Source organism: Hoplias malabaricus, chromosome Y (assembly GCF_029633855.1).
Source record: "Hoplias malabaricus isolate fHopMal1 chromosome Y, fHopMal1.hap1, whole genome shotgun sequence".
Classification (NCBI taxonomy): domain Eukaryota; kingdom Metazoa; phylum Chordata; class Actinopteri; order Characiformes; family Erythrinidae; genus Hoplias; species Hoplias malabaricus.
Window position 1 is genome coordinate 3,703,507 of NC_089820.1, and position 20,181 is coordinate 3,723,687.

General features: G+C 36.1%; 1 protein-coding gene across 1 annotated transcript in view; it reads left to right on the forward strand.

Annotated features, from left to right (window-relative positions):
• The first annotated feature begins 237 nt into the window (after window positions 1-237).
• LOC136678355 (squamous cell carcinoma antigen recognized by T-cells 3-like) overlaps window positions 238-20,181 on the forward strand; it is a 36,217-nt gene continuing 16,273 nt past the window's right edge. Inside the window, exons 1-7 of the mRNA XM_066656386.1 lie at window positions 238-426; window positions 9,019-9,145; window positions 11,274-11,381; window positions 12,115-12,299; window positions 13,092-13,197; window positions 15,441-15,565; window positions 15,977-16,132. Coding sequence (XP_066512483.1) covers window positions 238-426; window positions 9,019-9,145; window positions 11,274-11,381; window positions 12,115-12,299; window positions 13,092-13,197; window positions 15,441-15,565; window positions 15,977-16,132 — 996 coding nt within the window. The remainder of the gene's footprint in view (window positions 427-9,018; window positions 9,146-11,273; window positions 11,382-12,114; window positions 12,300-13,091; window positions 13,198-15,440; window positions 15,566-15,976; window positions 16,133-20,181) is intronic.

The following is a 20,181-nucleotide window of genomic DNA, read 5'->3' on the forward strand; positions in this document are numbered from 1 at the left end:
GCACAATTCCCGCCCCCACTCGTCATGATTGGATAATAAAACCGCGCCTCCTGTGTTCTGATTGGGTGATAGTGCACACTCATAAGCAGTTCTTGTAAATATGAAATGCAAACCAATCCTGTCGCAGGAGGACTGAACACTAAGCCAATCATAGCGCGAAGTGGGTGTGACCTGTGCGAAAAACGGGCGGGTAAAAAACGCACTCTTAATTCTGTTACCAGGCAGATCACTCGCAACATGGCGGCGACTGGAAAGGAAGGGGAGACTCTGTTGGCCGATATCGAGGAGGAGGAGGAGATGGAGCGGGAAATGGAGTCTGAGGACGAGGAGCAGATGCGTGTGGAGAACTCAGAGGACGAGGACGAGGGAGACACGTCCGAGGACGAGCGGGAAAACGAGGCGGAGATCCAGCGCCTGGAGGAGCAGGTTAGTCTTTAGTCTTCAGTGTCCAGAATGAATGGAGGGAATATGAGCTGTTAAGGCTAAAGCTAACAGAGTCAGAATCGGTTCTTCTGAACGGTATTAGTTCCTTAATGTGTTGAGCCGATTCGCTTTTCCAACCGTATATCATTTTAGTGTTAATGAAATATTTGAGCACTTTTGGTCTATGAATATAATGTAATCTAATTATAAAAATGTCGAGATCTTGGCAGGTTTTAGTCCCACCCCTCCATAGAAGATCAAGTCATCTTTGTCAGTATAGCTTTGGGGATTTCTTATGTGCTACAAAACATATGTAGAGCAAATAAGCAGTTAGTGCCATAGCTGAACATTTAAAACATGCTTTAATACTGCTGTGTTCAAAAGTATATGAGGAGAAAATTCAGACTGTCGGAGATTCCTGCATCATAAACCTAAAGAATTAATTCTGTCAACAAAAGGGGCGTGGATTTTAAGCTGCAAGCGAGTAGCACAGAAGATCAGTGCAGAATAATTAAAGAATGTGTAGAGTTACTCTGAGGTAAAAAGATAAAAAAAAGATGTATTATTAAAAAATAAGTATGTAGTTTTTATGTGAAGCTGTGAGCTTATCTGGGTTTTATCCGTAAACCGAACTTTTCTTGGTTAAATGACCAATTTAATGGATTTTAAGACAAATGGGGAACAAATATTAAAAATGTATAAAACAATTTCTTTTTTTCTTAAAGCATTTTGGGGTTAAATACAATGTGTAAGTTGTTCTGCAAACTTTAAACTGAATATATATATATATTTTCCCCCCGCCGATATGTGTGTAATTTAGTTTAAAAACTGTTTATATTCAAAAAGTGTGCAGAAGTGTGTTGTCTGTGTGTTAAGCTCTATTTACTTTAAAAACCAGACTAACCAGGGACACTCAGACTTACATATGGGGTGAACAATAAGGTAATAATACCACATTATGTGTTCTTTTAGAAATAGTTTCATGATACACAATAATATGACAGGGACAAAACACCAGACATGTAACCAAAAGCAAAGGGGAAAAAAAAACAGCAGAAATAATCGAAATTTCAATGAATTTTGGGATGCACAAGACTCAACTTATTTATGTCCAGCCTTGACGTTGATGCTTATGATATGTAGAAATTAATAAGACATGTAAGTTTCGTGTGAAAGATTTAAAACCCAGTAAAATGAATTGAATGCAGATGTTTCAGTGCAGTAGCCCAATGATTACCAGTGATTGTGATCTGGGGTAACATAAATACATATTCATTTATTAATTTGAAATATTGAAAATAAATATGTACTTTGGGGGAGGGGTGGGGGTTAGGGTTAAGTGTGGGTTTGGGGTTAGGGTTAGGAAACAGGGTTGTATATTAATGACACTCTGCTGACCTAATTCAATTTGTTATATAAATGTATCATATACATTTGTCATGTAAATGTTTAAAAGTCTAATTATCATGTGAGGTTTGTTCTAGTGATCATAAAAATATCTAATTTAATTTAGTAGTATCTGCTGATTGCTTACTTTCAAGTTGTAGGTAATAGTATTTACATTTCTTTAAAACCTTTAAAACTCAATCCTGTTCTATCAAGATTTTTCAGTACTAGTGTCTCTATGACTATACAATAATTTCCATTCTTTATCTCCACTTATGAACCACCACTAGCATGCATCCTGAGCTTATTAGAAGGACACACTGCTTTTTTTCCCCCCCACTGGTGTCTGCCAGTATATAAACAACACCATGATTTTCACCAAAGTGGGTCTTAAATCGCAAAAGGGTCCATCAGACTTTTTATTAAGTGCACATTTCTACTATAATACAGTAACAAAATGATTTTAAAAGAAAGTATTTTGGAAGAAATGTACACGACTTTTTATCCAATTCTGCAAAGTTTCTGTTGTTGAATTTGATTCGATTCCCTTAATTGAATACTCGGGAAGAGTCGGTTTATTAAACTGACTCGTCCTTCACTAGCGATTGCTAGCTTAGCTCTTAAGGGGTGCGCAGTTGGTGAATATCTTGGAAATGTCACAGTTGGGCTCTGGGGAATTCATAATTCAGTTCTATAATATGTACCAGGGATTTTCTGGTCGTTATTCAACCGCTCCTTGATCAGCTTGAGGAAAAGTTAAGGGGACTTTAGGAGAGGACTAGCAAAACACTGGAGAGAGAGTGTAGCTGATGTTTAGTCTCGAGGCACTCAAGTGGGTTTTTAACACAAATGGGCTTACGTCTGCGACCATAAATGTTCATTTAGTGATTACTGAATCTCAGGACATATATTATGAAGTGTATTGCACTAGTAAAGAAGCGCTCTCTTTTTATGCTGCCGTTGCAGTTGAACCAACAGTTGGTCAAACTGCGCGCCGTTAACGTGGGTGTGAATTAAGAGAGCAACCTTGGATTTAAAGCTCTTCAGCACAATTAACGATGTATTTAAACCTATTTATTCCACATTCTTATCAGCTACTCAAAGCACTGTGGCAAAATGTGGAAAGACTAATAAAAATGAAGCCACCGGTTCCTTCTACGTTGCGCAATGTTGTTATTGTTGTAGAGTTTATTCCTCAGATTTGTCACTGTCACTCCCAGTGGTCAGTTTTCTTGTTGCTTTAAAGTGCCCATATGTTCCATTAAAAATAAACCCCTTCTCAGCTCCAGTTATGATAGTTTTGATATGTTCTAGTTCATCAGTTGTACTGTATCTTTAAAATTGATGTACTTTTATGTAAATTAACTTTATTTTTAATTTCCTGCTGAAGGGTGCCTCATTCAAAAAGCATTTCTGTTTGAAAAGTTCAGGTGTTACATTGAAAAAAGAGTGGTCCTGAACAGGCAGATATAAGTGTGTTGGTTTTTGTGACAAACTCCCTAAAAAATTGTTTGCATACAATATTAAAATCTTAAAAAAAAACAAAAAAACCCAAAGCTTTCCATAATGAGTCCTTTAATGCTACAGAGTAATGTTAATCTGTGTTTTTTGTACTCGGTTCATTACTTGTTCTAATGGTTCACTAAAACAAAAACAATGAACCGCACCGAGCTTTATGAAGCTCATCACCAAACAGCAGCAATGAGCGCAGTCGTTTGTTAATTATCACGATGTCAACATTTGTGAGAAATAAATGATGCTCTAACTAAATCACTAAATGCTTCTTTTTTGTGGCATTTGTGGGTGTGTTTCAGTCTCAATTTCTAAGTAAGTAATACATCTTCAATAAAAAAAATGAGGAGAGCACTGAATGAATGCACTGTCTCTCTCTCACTGTGGGACTGGCTTGACTGGGCCCAAGTTAAGGATTAAATCTTGTTTTTGTAATACCAACCCTTAAGTGTGCGCAATATAGACAAACATGATAAGTCAGATATTTTGAAATCTATGTGAAGCATTAAAATACAGAATTTTAGTGTGTTACTGAACAGAAACAAATTCCTAACCTGCACATTGTTTGTTTTTACTGTGAAGTGAAACCAGATTTATTCCAGGTATTTTCCAGGTACAGTAATAGATAATACTTTCTTAAAATAGATAACACATACACAAATTATAATATCACAATGTATTTTGTGCAATGCAAGACTGTATTTCTTGAACAGCCAATAATATTAATACTAATGAAAAATTGTGCAACTTAATAATAAAAAAAACAATTAAACCCCCTTTTTGGTGCGAGTACAAACTTAATATAGCTAGAGCTCAACACCACAGAACCAACATAGCTAACATATCAATCAAAGCATCCAGTATTTCGTAAAACGTTTGTCTATACTGGTCTATACAAAATGTGACTTGTGTGTCCAAAAACCCCATGTGGTAACATTGGCCACGTTTTACATGCAGCCTGATAATACGTTAATAAGCCGGCTAATAGTTGAATCTGAATAGAATGTGTCCATATATACACCTCAATTAGAATAGAGTTGTCTGATTGGGGTCATTCTGATTACATTTTCTATCCAAATGAGGTGTGTAATCCTCTAAATACTCAGTTAAATAGAAGAATGATAGCGATGTAAACACCCACCTGTATCTGATTACACACACTCAATCAGAAATCCTCTGTACATTCTGAGCATGAGCTGAGCTTGTACAAGGCAACAACAGCAGACCTCACTGACCTAGGGGGCTTAATATGTAAGATAATCTTCGCAGTTTTATAAAACCATCCTTCAGTCTTCTTCCACCAGTCTTTAATGAAGGGGTTTAAGGTCGCTGAGGTGAAATGAAGCTTTATGACTCCAGATGAGGGGAAACTTTATTTTAGGGAAGAAGAAACACTCATTCAACCTCTCACTGTTTGCGCATGCATCTCTTTCTTTCTTTCTTTCTTTCTTACTTAATGTCCTTGTGTGAATTGGGCATGATGGCCTCCTCTTGAGAACAGTAAACTGCAACAGTAGTAACATGTATACTAAGTGGTACTATGCGCATCATTTCAGCTCTGACTGCTTGTGGCACGCATATAAACTGTGATTTTAATCAGATTGGTGAGTGGAGTGTACACATAAGCACCTCAGTCTGAATCTATAATCAGAATGAATTTAATCCGATTGGAGGAAATCTTTGCATGTAAACATAGTCAATGAGTTGGATCCAATTAACTCAAAGGTTTTGAATGAACAGTTATTTAATTCAAAGTATTTTTTGAGTTGAATAGAGTTGAACAGTACTGTGTTAACACATGTAGTACATGAACTCCCCTCATACAGTCGTTTGTGGTAGGATTTTAATTATGGTAAAGGTTTTTCAGGATCCCTGTGATGTAGTCACAATGACTCGGCACGCTTTGCACAAAGCTTTGGACAGAGCAAGGCCATCTTGTTTAAATCTAAAGCATGATTTTTGTGTGCATTCACCGTGCACCTCCAGCGTAGTTACTACATGTCAAGACAGTCTGCAGTATGAAGATCTGCCTCTGTATCATGCACATGGGTAATGCAATTTGTGTTTGCTATTATTCAAGGTGTTATTGTGGCTCATTCATGTGTTTGTCCCAAAAACTCTGGCGATGTATTTACTTGAGTAAAACGTAACAAGCACTTTCCATTGATAGGCCTATATTTAACAAATTACGGTTGTAATTAGGGATGGGCATTGAAAAGATATTTTCCATTTTTTTATCCCTGTACTGCTACCATGGCTTCTGTTTTGATAAGTCTTCTACACCATAATTGCAGAATGTATATTTTATTGTATCGTCTTACTTTCCCTTGCAGCTCTGCAGGACTGACAGGACTATATTCTCAACTTTTTCCTTTGTTTGTGGAGATGCCTAAATGCAGCACATTTAATGCTTTCAAGCACAAGCTTATCGTTTCTGGGGCAGGAACATGGGGGCTGATGAAATTACTGACTTGCCTCTCATTGTCCTTTAGTTGCAGAGATTTAAATTCTACTTCCGATTCACTAAGCTGGTCATGTGTCATTATGAACAGCTGCACAATGGTAATTTGCATAGAATAGAGGGGCTTCTATGGGACGGAAGTTGTCTCTCTAGGTTTTACGGTTGTCAGTGTGGTTCTGGGTTAAAAAAAAAGTATGTGCATGCTCTAGCACTTTGCTTGGGCTGGAACAGCTGTGACTCTCTATAAAATCAGGCAGTTGATGAGGAAACATAGGAGATCACAGTGGACATGTCCCTGTCCACAGTTCCCCACACTCATGGTAATTGGAATAAGGGTAGTGTCCAAGACGGTTCAAAATACCTGATTGATATTACCAGAATTATATATTTAGGTCACATAATACAGAAAATAAAGAAATATATCGCTTTGCCATATCGTATTATGTGCAATAATTTTGCCCAAAAAAATATCTGATTAAAAAAAATATCCTCTGTCTCCACCCACGTCTCCATCTCTAGCCTGCAGTTCAGGGCTCCCTGGAAAGCCTCACTATGCAAGTTGTTGGTATTGGTTCTTAGGCTTATGACATATGAAACTTTGGCTGTCTGAATTTTCATGCTTGAGACCATCTGTGGAATACTACAGGTTCACATCATGAAATTAATGCCATAATTGTGAAAACATCAACCTAAACACTCACCCAGGAGCATCTCAGATTATAGAGGATGCAGCTGTAAATATAATTCTGGGACTGATTCAAGACTTATTAGCACATTATTAGACTTGTACTCCTATGTCATTAGCCTTTACCACCATAACAATTAACTAATGGTTTATTGGGATCTTGTAGAAGCTGCTAACGTTTCTCTCTTTCAGCAATGAGATGCTTTTTTAGATGCTTTGGGTCTCTCTGCACAGAATGGATAAAACCAACTTTCAATTAGTTCTACAGTAAGAGGCTGATATAATGAACGGATCAGTTCTGTTTAGTTCAGATTGAGATCTCATATTCAGAATGTGTTCTGTTTTTTCCCTACACAGTGTAGTAGTGTGTGTTGTGTCTGCACTGTACCCTACAGCAATGAAGCAACTGAATTGCTTTTACGTGTTTTACTTGGTCATTTTCATGACCAAGTATGAATTTCTGTGTGCATCATGAAGCAATGCAACGATTATGATTTCATGAAACTCATTTTTAGAAACAAAAATGATTAAAGATGAACAGTTTCCTTTTTTGGGTGCATTTTTTCCCCATAGACCAACTTGGTAGGTGTCTCTCATAGAGTGGACAGTGAGTAGAACCTTTTTAAAAACGCCACAAGCCCTGCTGTGTTTGAGCCATCTGTACAAACACAACACACAAACACACCACCACAAAGTCAATGTCACTGCATCATTGAGAATGATCCACCACCCAAATGATGAGATGAGATTGCACAATGAGTGTAAAAACAAGATGGTGGTAATAATGTTATGGTTGATTGGTGGATATTTTAACAGGATGTCTCTTGGTTTCTCTAGAGGGACAGTAATCAAACGCAAGAGACACCAGTGTCATCCACAGAGGTGTGGCTGCTAGATTAAATAAGATTGCATTTCAGTCAAGCAGGTGTACACCTCATATAGGTATTCAGTTTTTCTTGCTGGGTGGATATGATGACGGGTATCGGGCAGTTGGTTTTAAACAGCTGAACATGATTGGATGAGAATGCTGTGTTAGCAACAATTCAAAAAGCAGACTTCACATGCCCTGGTCTGTTGTTTAAGTCCATGAGTAGAGTGTGACCTTCTCTTAAAGAAAAGCATCTAACTGCCAGTGAATACTGAATCTCTTTCTTGGTTGTTTCATGGTCATAGAAACACATATCGTTGTGTTTCTGACTGAGATTAGAAATGTTTTTTAGACATGGGAAATCTCCACTGATCAGCATGTTTTGGCAAAACTGAATAACAATTTTATTCCTGATTTAATGTAGTTTTTATCAGATGGCGAATACAGTTAATAATAAAATCAGTTTTTCCTGAATTGTTTCTAAGGCAAACAAATATCATGCAAGATCTGAGCATTTTCTTATGGTGGGGTGGCTGAATAGGGAGTTGAAACATTGAATTGTTTATATATTTTTTTATTATTGCTGTTTATTTTACTCCACAAGCAGGTGTCAAGTGAATTTCTTAAAAATCAGCAAATGTTTTGAAGATATAGGTTTATAACATTTTATGAATTTATTGTCTAAAACATTCAAGTTTGATTTCTTCATTACCTCAATGAGACACTGTGGTTTAGATCTATGTTTCATAACTGGTTCGTGAACCACCAAAACCTCTCATAATTGATATACTCTATAAGCATCCGATTACATAAAAAAAAATATATTTTTCTTTCCTTACCCCCCCCTTCATTTATTACAAATATATATATATAATTTGTGAATATTGAAACGCACATTCTAAGGACTCCTGCTGACCTGTCTTTTTGCTTACATGAATCAGTGCTCTTTGGCATGATGGGGTTACACTACACAACTTTTAGCCTGATTTTACTTTTAAGAAATTATTAGACAAGGCCTAATTTCTCAAATCATTAAAAAACTTTTACAAATGTTTTATTTTTTTATTCAGTTAAAACATGCCTTTATGTACTTCACTTACTAAAATGTTACCTAAAAGGTATTTTTTTTTTTTTTTTTTTTTATGAAAAATCAGCCTGAGCATCCAAATGAACACCTCATCATCTGACCTTCTCCAGTGTTGGCTTTTGCATTTTCTCGTCTGGAGGGCTAGTATCCATAGCTAAAGCTTAATCCTAATTAGACAAGAACAACTGTTTAATTAACTTGCAGTTGCTACAAAGTTACTCTGGTTAAATTAATATAAACCTGGTTTCCAAGATCCATTCCATTTTTACATGCTGTAGATCATCAACGTTATCTGTATTTGTCTTTAGTCTGTTACTGATATGGATTCTACAAGGTGGTCTGAAATGTAATTTTGACATATAACCTATCTCTATCTATCTATCTATCTACCTAAAGGGCAAAACACCTCTTTCTCTCTCTCTCTCTCTCTCTCTGTCCATTTATTAGATAGCCAGCACTAGTGAAGATTGCATTGGATGCTACAGCCTATAAGTCTGTCTATTAGCATGAACAGACTATTACAAGTTCAAAGATCTTGTGCTTATCTTTGTGCTAGTGTGTGATTCCAACATTTTCACTCTTTAATTTCTTTGCAGCTGTCCATCAATGCATTTGATTATAACTGCCATGTGGACCTGATCAAGCTTTTGAGGCAGGAGGGGAAGCTGCATAGACTGCGCAAGGCCAGGCAGAAGATGAGTGAACTCTTCCCTCTCACTGAAGGCGAGTACACTGATTAATGGTCTGTAATTTTCTTAACTAAAATTAGCAGCTGAAATCCATGAAGGCTCAGGGCATAAAATTAAAAATGAAAATGTGCAAATCAAAGAAGTTGATTGTGTTATCAGAACAATGTACTGGTTGCCTCAGAACCCAGACCTCATAAACACTAAAGGGGTTTGGGATTAACTTGTGTCATGAGAATAAACTGCACTGGTGTTATATGTACAAGTCATTTGTCACAATGTTTGCTTGAGGTGAATAACAGATGATTGACAAAAGAATCAGTTTTTATATTACATTGTGATCCAAGCCTGATTTATTTATTCATGATTCATGTTTAAGGACAGAAAGATTTGTTTGTATAATGGACGGTTTATTCAGAGTCTGGTCTTTTTCTGAGATGATCATGCCTCCATCACACCTTCTCTCAGCATTACAGAAAGCCCCAGCGTCGTGACTGCTGCTTTGTTGTTCTGAAATCTCTGACTGTGGCTTTAGAACAAACTGTACTGTTCTGAAACGGTATTGGTAGAGAGTAGAAAGCTCTAGTTACATAAGGCTTGTATTTTTTAAATGAAAAGATGCAATGTTTTTTTTAAATTTTATTTTGTTTTATATATTTTTTAAATAACTAAATAAAAAAGCCTGCTGTGCATTTTACATGCTACGTGTGCTGACATTTTGAGGCTGTCTAAAGTCAATTTACCTCCCAACACCCCCAGGACCATGATTCATACAGATGATTTAACTAATTTCCAATACACACTGTTGGAAGAATCAAGTCTGTTAGGATGAGGGGGGGATAAAAAGGGCAACATGGTGTGCTGTGCAGGACCACTGCCTTGGCCCTTTCATCAGGAGATTGCAAGTTGGATCACCAGTGATGCCACAGTAATCTGAGTCAGGACTTAAGGCTGTCTCATTTTAGAGGCAGAGAAAGTTAAGGCAAAGCCAATCTCTGCTCTTGCTTCAGACCTAAAGAAGTCCATGGGTGTTTTTGTCTGCTGCATTTAAGTAAAGGTGGAGAATTAGAAAATGATTTTGTGCTGTCAAGTTTATATTCCTTTTGTCAAGCAAGCACATCTGTAATAGGCAACTGTTGGAAAGGTCCCTTTCCCACTGTGGGTTTTTTTTCCCCCAGCTCTGAAAACTGGATGTGATGGTTATATTTTAGAGGTGCTTTTAGTTTTGTTATATTGCCATCTTTCGCTGCTAATTATGTTTAAACAGAGTCAGCATAACGGCTGGTTCATGTTAATTGAATCTCCTCACAAAGCCTAAATGTTCCTACAGTGCAGCTGTGGAATTCAGCTTTGGAACCAATTTCTTTTGGACTTGCATTTCAAAACTTTCTGGTGGGAGTTATGTAGTCTTTGAGAAAAACACCTATTGGCCTCATGCAACACGTGTTTACATGTTGCGGTCTGATCTGTGTTCATAGAAGCAGCGTTATTAATGTATTGGTCATTGTGCAGCACACACTGCACTTGTTCCTGCACTACATAACGCTATCAGCTTACAGCCTCGTGCCCCACCACTGACAGAGAGCAGATGGAAGAGCAGAACAGCACAACTGGCTAAAAAAATTGGTCATGTTCATTTCTATGGAAATAATCACGCATGTAAACACAATGGGCAATATTGAGGTCAACAAAAACGATTGAGTGCATTTTCAGTAAGATAAGTTGATAATTTAATAAGACCATGTAGGGCAGCACAGAAGTGCAACAGCTAGTTTTACTGTTACACAGCTCCAGGGTCCTGAGGTTATGGGTTCAATCCCTGCCTCGAGTTGTATTGTATTTGAGGAATTTGGTGTGTTCTCCCTGTGTCTGTGTGGCTTTCCTCCGGGTGCTCCAGTTTCCTTCTATAGTTCAAAACCACATGCTGGTAGGTGGATTGCATACTCTAGTGTCCCTAGGTTTGAATGTGTGTTGCTCTGGACTGGTACCATGGTGTGTTCCTAACTTGCTCAATGTGATTCCAGGTACTATTCTGACCCACAGTGATCCTCAATAAGAAAATGAATGAAGAAATGAATGACCAAGTATATTGGTATCATTAACTTGTAGAGTAACATTAATGTGCTAATAAATGTGGTCTGACATTGTTCTGATTTGCTGTGCAGAGATTTGGCTCGACTGGCTGAAGGATGAGATCGGTCTGACAGAGGGCGAGGAGGCGGAGCGGGAGAAGATCTATGAGCTTTTTGAGAGGGCTGCGAAAGACTACATCTGTAAGTGCTGTTCCATTTTCACAAAACATCTGAATGAACAGTAATCTGATGCTACTTGGCAAAGATTTTGACCAGTCTAATTGTAGCTGTCTGTAACTGCTGTTCAAGATTTTTTTTTTTCAAATTCCTTTTGGCAGTGTTGTTTCAGCACTGATTAAATAATAATTTAAGTTTTAAATGTGTTGCGCCCAAGCTGTTTTAAGTTCATGATGTTGCCAGATGGCCATATTTGGGTTCTGAATTAGTAGAGTCATCTGTGCCAATCACTTGAAGGAAAAATTCACACACATTTTTAAAATTATACTTTTGTACATTTCAGATTTTGAAAACTTTTTTTGACAGGCCCATACCAAAGATATGAGGAAATTTATGGTACTTGTTTGTGCTTGCAAAGACTTTCATACTGCTGTGTTTTGCTCTATTTTGCATAGGGTCCAAAATGTTTTTTTATGAAGCCTGTTTTCACATACATATTAATGCATACATATTAATTTAAACACACAACAACAGGCAATTTGCAAAACAGTCATCTGGATGATATTGAAGGATTTGCTTTTTTTATTCACTTCTTAGTTAGGTTTTAACATTGGAGAGGCCTGTTCCATTTCAGAGTAGGCAGGTTTTTTTTAAAGCCCTTTCAAGCTCAAATGTAAACAGTATCGCAGTTTTGAAGTATATCCTTACTTCTCAGTACTTACTATTTCTCCAAATTTTTCCTTCTATCTCTCTCTAGGTCCTGATATCTGGTTGGAGTATGCGCAGTACTCTATAGGTGGGATGGGGACTGTGGGGGGCATTGACAAGGTGCGCTCCATCTTTGAGAGAGCTCTGACAGCTGTGGGTTTGCATATGACCAAAGGTGCTGCCCTGTGGGAGGCATACAGAGAGTTTGAGATTGCCATCCTCTCCACTCTACAGGTATTAGCACGAATGCATCATCATCAGTATGTGCAAGAAGATTATTGCGTTCTTCCTCTCTTTAAGAATAAATTTTTGCTTCAGTGTTTTGGTTAGTGCTTAAAGATGGGTCTCCTTCAAGCATCTCTGTTCTCCCAAAGCTTCATTCTTTAGCTTCTTCTGACAGTCATATTCACACTACATATTTACACTTATATTTACTAATCAGCCTTAATACACTTTGTCCATGTATAGGCTCTGACATTTTAAGTATATGAGTGGTTTCATGCATCCTTTAATAAGGCTCTTGCAGTAAAACCTGTGGCTGAATATAGCACGCACATAATTGATTGTTTGCATATTTATCAAATTTTGAATTCCTGCTCTAGTAAATGGTTAGCTAGTGTACAGGTGTTAATAATGTTGTTATATTTTAAGAACATTAAGGATATGTTATTGGCCATTTTATGCAAATGTTAGGGGCATGTTATGGAGATATTATAATATAAGTTTTACACAATTGATATGTAGATCATATAGGGCGGGTTTAATATTACGTTAGGAATATATATATATGTATATAGTGTGTGTGTGTGTGTGTGTGTGTGTATATATATATATATATATATATATATATATATATATATATATATATATATATATATATATATATATATATATATATATATATCTATAGTACATTGGGAGAGAGTAGTAAGCATATTATTATTTATGTAGTAGATATGTTGTGGGTAAATGAAGAGTATATTTTTATGGATGTCTTGAACATCTTGTATATGGTTTGTGTTGCAGCCTCCTCCCGGCAGTGTAGCGAGTCCCGAGCAGCAGGAGCAGCTGAACGCTCAGCTCGAGAGAATCCACACGCTCTTCAGACGCCAGCTGGCCATCCCTCTGATGGGTGAGGAGTGGGTTTCTGCTTTTCTTTCTCAGTCTCTTACTTTTGTTATAGTAATTGAGGAGTATCCTCCCTTTGGTTTGTATCCCTCCTGCTTTCATTTTCTCTTTTTTCCCCATTTTCTTTCTGCTTCACTCTTTTCAAACTTTCTAATTTTTTTTGTTTGTTTTATTCTCTTATTTTATGTCATTTACATCATTACACCATTCATTCCACAGCACATGAAATGAAATGAGAGTTTTGCTTCTGGCATGTTATTTCAGACAATATGAATAACAAAATGTGAGTTCACTATGCAAAATTTATTTATTTTTTTTAAAATAATATTTTAGGTTGGTACTTCGCAGTAGTAAGATGGAGTCCCAAATCACTGATTGAGTTTACATGCGCTTAATAATCTATTCTTAATCAGATTTCTGCAGTCGTGGTCTGCACGGAAATATTCTATCACGGTTCTCTATCTGAAAATACATCAAATACCAAAATAACTCTGTCTTCTGAGCTATTCAATTCAGGTTCTTTGATCATATTTGTTGCATTGTATGTGGTAACACACACAGCTGTTTTTCGTGCAACCCCTGGTTAGTCAAAGCATATTGCAAACCCAAAGTTACGCTTTCTCTAGTGTGTTTCGCAGGGAAACAGTACTTTTGCATTAACATTTATTGAATATGAAGTCAGTTGTCAAGCTCATGTATGGATGCTTTGCTCTTACATGCTTTTATTTTTGACTCTTTTTATTAAATACATCGGCGCTGTCTTTTTAAAAACGTGTATCTCCATTTTTGTTGATTTTTAGTTTACTACATTACTGGAACTCAACGTATGTCCTTCACATCATGTAACATAATGAATAAACCAGTAGAAATGCTCCAAAATTACTTGAAATAAAATCTTTTTACATTCACTTCCATTGAAAGTTAAGAAGCTCTTTACTTTCTTTTAAGTTACTATTTTGGGAGATACATGTTTTTAAATGGACAGATATGATATGCAAAAATCATTTTTGCTGGCACTGTAATTATCAAAAGCATCTTTAGCCAAGTACTATGTAATATCATCAGTTATTTATTATGCCAGGAGTAAAAATAAGCTGTCAATTTTTGTTAAAATGTTTTATTCTGTTCCAAGTGATGCAGGTCTAATCATACCATCAGTCTCTCTCTCTCTCTCTCTCTCTCTCTCATATATTGGACACATCTTGTCCAGTGATGCATAATCACAGAATTGGCATGAAAGGAAGTGGAAAAGAGAATGTAGGGGAAAACAAAAACAGAGGAAGAGATATAAAAAAATGTATTTAAATTTTCCTCCTTTCCCCCTTGTTTAGTGAGCTTTGTAAGGACATCAGAAGTGTATAGTCTTGGCTCACTTTGCTTGTGTCTCATACAGAGCTGCTTACAGACGTGTGCTATCAGGTGTTTACAGACATCAGAGTCTCCTCCATCACAGCCCGAGCCAAGAGCCACCAGCTCCACCTGCGCCACACCAGATGGTCTGGCTGTGTTCGCCTCTCCCTCTTGCTGGCGTTCTCACACACACAAACACGCAGTCATACTCTCCCTTTCCTTTCTTTTTACCATTTTTCCCCATTTTGCTTTCTCTCTTCCTTGTGTTTTATTTGCTTTCTCTTCATGCAGTTTTACCTCAGCTTTTTTTTTCTTTCTCAGGTCTTTCTTGTGTGTCTCTCTCTGAATTTGTCTCAAAATATGTTACATTTTTTACCCTTCTTGTCTCCATTTTATTCAATCTTTCACTTAGTTTTCTTCTGTTTTCCCCCCTCATCTTCTTTCCCGTTTACACCCTCTCTCTCTCATATTTTTGTTTTCTTTTTTCTCATTTATACTGTGTTGCTTTCCTTCACTCTCTACTCTCCTTGTTTTGTCTCATTGCTGTCTTTCTCCTCTGTGGCACTGGAGACACAGTTGGTTAAGCTAGAAAGCTCTGCTTCTCTCCTCCACTGGAGCCAAAGCACAGATTAGACTTCGGGAGCAGTTTGGCTCATGTTTCCCTTAAATGTTTTTTTTTTTTTTTTAAATAAACCTCTCGAATGATAAACACTAACGCAGCATAAAAAAAAAAAAAAGAAAAATCTAATAAAATCAAAACAAAATGTAACATTTAGAAATGTATTAGCCGTGATTTAATACTCCTGTTGCCAGGTTTTATTTTTTTGAATGAGGTAGAGGAACAGTAATGCAGCTAATAATAGGTAAACTTTGGATTATTTGAATATTTCTGTTTAGATATGGAAGGCACGTATGCAGAATATGCTGATTGGACAGATGAGGGTGTGTCAGAGATGGTCACACAGCACTACAAACAAGCTCTTCAGCAGTTGGAGAAGAGACGGCTGTATGAGGAGGCTTTGGTAACAACAGCACCCAATACTAGAAATCAAAATTTGTGTGTGTTCGGTAGAACATTTTTTACAGGCGACAATCACATATTTAATTTTTATCTCAGGTTCTCGAATTCTCTTAAGTGAAAATCATATTTATCTGATTTATAAAACATTTACTTTTTTTTTTGTTATTTTAAAATTTTCAGTGTTTGATTTTATTTCATTATTAAGAACTTGGAATCTTTCATTTATGCACCTCTTTTAAATCTCCAGTTACATGTTTTCAGATTAAGTTATGTTCAGTGCTTTGAATATGAATAATGTATTGATTAGAGTTCAGAACTTTTGGTTTTGTATATTGTAACAATTTAAGAACATCTTAATTTTTCCAGCTGTTCAGTAATTTGATTTTAAAAATTGTATCTTTGCGTGTTTCAGTTGGTGTCAGAGCCACCAAAGCTGGCAGAGTATCAGAGTTACATCCACTATGAGATGAAGGAGGGAGACCCCGCTCGAGTTCAAATTGTTTTTGAGAGAGCGCTGGCAGAAAACTGCCTAGTGCCAGATCTCTGGGCCAAATACACTACCTATCTGGTGAGTTCCAACTAAGATTGTTATCAAAACCCATGTCAGACACTGTTTTGTAAGTATCTAAGTAACAAGTAAGGTTGAATAATCTTTTAATTTTGAGTAGGAGGCTTGGACCCAGAGATAGATATAGATCTCTCTCTCTCTCTCTCTCTCTCTCTCTCTATTTATATATATATATATATATATATATATATATATATATATATATATATATATATATATATATATATATATATATATTTTTTATTTGATTGATGAGTAGTTAATTGATAAATCAATACACACATTTTCCCAGTTTCCAAAGTAGTCAAAGATGCACTTGATCTTTAAGCTACAAAATTGTTTCTATAAATTTTGGGATATTTTGTTTCAAACAAGAATCTATGTCTAAGTTTATTCTCAGGGACCTTTAATGGACTGACCAGGATATAAAGAAAATGATATGCGAAGCTTCATTGTATTTTGTAAATTAAAAACATTTTTTTAATTTGATGTAACTCTACAGTCCAAAGAATTTGGAGGCCCCATGCTGTGGACTCTGATGCACTTCCCTAATATGACAGATTTTAGATTTTAACCCTTTCAATGTTCCATCTTTGGCATGGAGAATTCTAGGTCCGTTTTTCCCAAAAACAAGTTGAATCGTGAGAATCTTTTAGCTATGTGAGATAAGCTTGGGGTTTTTATATATTAATTGTTTTGTTTATTTTACGTGTCCCAATTTATTAAGTTATTCATTGTTTTGCATGTGCTCATGATACATTTAAGCAACTAAAACCCTACCGTGCTCTTTTGATGTGTATATAAAATTGCTGAACTTGCCACTTGAACTTAAAATTTCTTCAGTATTTTTAAGATGTTAGGAAGGAAAGCTGATTGATTTTGAATAAATGTTCATTATTCGAAGACAATACATTTGAAGAGTCCATTGGTTCGATGAATATTGTTACTAACATGACAGTTGCATTTAAGGAAAAAGAATCTATAAATATAGCTATAAAATTCAGTTGAAAATATCAGTTTGGTTGCTATGATGCTTTTAGGACAGTATGTGAGGAGAAACAACAAAACCAGATGAACAGCTGTTACTCAGGAGCCTGAGAATGTCAGTGTAGGATGTGATGCGACTACCAGCCAGAACAGCCAATCCACAGCTAAATGGAGAGAGATAGAGTATAGCAGTACTGTAGTGCATAAACCCCTTATTACAAAGACAAATTTACATCTTTGAGCTTTATGCACTATGGACAGGATATTGTCATACTGGAAGCAATCTTCCAGTATGACAATATCCCATTCATTGTGCATAAGCGATTTAAGTATGTATATCATACGCTATGACCAGAAATTTACCAGGTTAACCAATTTTACACCAGTGTTCACCACCACCATCATTAAAACTTCAACTGAAGAAATAACTTTTGGAAGGATGGTGTTCCACCCTTTCATGGTAGTTTCACTGGCTGTAGAATTGTTGCCAATTCATTTGAAGCTGTTTATAATGTTTATCCAAGGTCTTGCTGAGACACCTTTTCCATTTTTATTAGGCAGCAATGGGCAGACACACAAATGCTATACAACACTCTGCTTATACAATTTACATGTGTGCTGTCTGCTTCAGCTTGCTTAATTTATTCGCCAGTGTTTTAATGAGATGGTAATGAGATGCACAAGCCACACAGCAGAGCAACCTCAATATATTTGAGAGTCCATTAGAGGCTTTAACACAGATGGGGAGAAAGAAAAACAAAGGTGGTGGGAGGGATGATGGAGAAGACGGCTAGAGGTGGAAAGGAGGGGGAACACTTTACCACATAGAGTGAGAAAACACCTCACACAGAGCGAGGTATGGGAGGAGGAGAGAAAACCTTCCCACATTATATCAGCTCAATCTTTTACTAGGGTTTCTTCCATTCTGTGCAGAGACAAATGCAATTGACTTATGCATTGAAGCCTGATTTGTATCACAGCATTTATCCTTGTGCTTCATTCTGCCTTTTTAACTTTTATTCAGAATGCTCCTTAAATGTCTGATTTGCTGCAATAAGAGCAAATGTGATGTAATTAAATCCAATGTTGCCTGCTTGTACTCTGCAAGGTGATTAAATTGATGGCAGTTCCGCTTAACCGAATTATATGCCCTTTTTACCTTTAATCTCATTTAAGCTTTTGTGTAATGGTTTCACCCGTTATTGCTCAGATTTTAATGAAGTGTTTTGTCGAATGAAGAACACTCAAATAAAAATGGTCTGCACTGCTCTGCACAGAGAGTTACAATACCAAGCAAAAGATAAGTGCAATATTTTAAAGGAACCACACCTGTCCAGGGCTCTAGACAAACTTTTGATGATACACAAACTCTTCCTAACTTGAGACGAGGGGACATTTGTTAATTTGCGGGGCCCTATGCAATGTGTATGCCAATTGGTCACACTCTAGAGCCCTGCTGTTGACCCCTTCTGTGGTCCACTAATGTCATTCATGAGGTTCAGTTGTACAAGACCATATTACAGAAATCTGTTGACCCTAAGGTTTAATTGGTATGTTTTTAGACAGTACCTTTTAAGAATGATATGATATATGTGATATATCTTTGAATATGGTTCGTGTCACTGTAAAAGTGTTAGTTATGTCACATCACAAAAACTAGACATCAAAATGGGGCTGGACAATAATACAATATCATTTTTATATATATATATATATATATATATATATATATATATATATATATATATATATGTATATATATATATGACTTTTTCAGTAACAATGATATGTTTCTTAAACACATTTTTAATATTTCAATATATTATTTATAGCATCAGTCACTGATTGACGGTCATTACACAGCACTGCCATCAGTTCAGCACACTTGATTTCAAAGTTAGTATAAATATTAATCTTCATAAAGCCAAGAGAATTATGTTTGTCAGTGATGTCATGTTTCTTGTTTTTCTGTGTCCTTTTTGTTTATATCAACATTGGAATTTTATATCGTATTGTCAAAAAAATATTAATATACATTTTAGCCATATCATTCAGCCCTACATCCAAACAAGATTATTGTCAGTGTATGGGGAGTAAATGAGATAATGAGATGCATTTAAACTGAACATTCAATTTTATTTTATTTTTACAACTTTTACTGTACTATTTATTTACAGATTTGTAGCTTCCTATTTATTTAAAACTTTTGTAGTTGCTACATGCTAGATTATTATACTCATATAAAACATTTTTTTGCAACCAAATTGATGTTCAGCATATTAATAATTTAATTAACAAATTTTTAAAATGAATAATTTATTTTTATCTGATACACTGAACAGCTATATTACTGGTTAATGACCTCATACTGCAGCTTGGACTGATGTTGTCAGCTTGTGCAGCCCGCTTATAGCTCCTCGCTGAGTCACCCACTCTTGAATCATTGAGCATGAATGCAGGGCTAGTAGGAAATTGTTAAAATGTCTATGTTATTACTACAATTTCTTCTTTTAGTAGCTTTACAGCAGTGAAAAATGCATGCTTATTCAGTTAAATCTCAACAATTATATTTATAATTTTACATTTTTGAGTGAAACAAAAATCAGGAGTGTTTCTGAGCAAGCTGAGCTTTGTTGGACATTTTGGAAAGTGGCCAACAGTCACTGAATTTTAATCATATTCAAAGATGTCAGTTACTGAAGTAGTCTGTGGCTATTTAGGTTAGAAACAAAAAGGCACAAAAGCAAACAAAAAACAAAAAAATATTAAACTAATTTTGCTGCTCAACAGATTTTGGATTCAGCAGAGAGTAAAGCCAGTTTAAGACAAGTCCTCCCATGGAAACATGCAGTGTATAATGTTTAAGACCAACACATTTTTCATAACAATATGGAAAACCTATACAAATCAAGTATTTACTTTCTTGTTTTTTTAGCATTTCAGATATTAGACACAAAATGAACGTAATTGATAGCCAATGTTATCAAACTGATGCACACTGAATGTAGATTTTCCTGGATAAACCATTTGATGGATATGTTGTTCAGGGCATATAAATCACT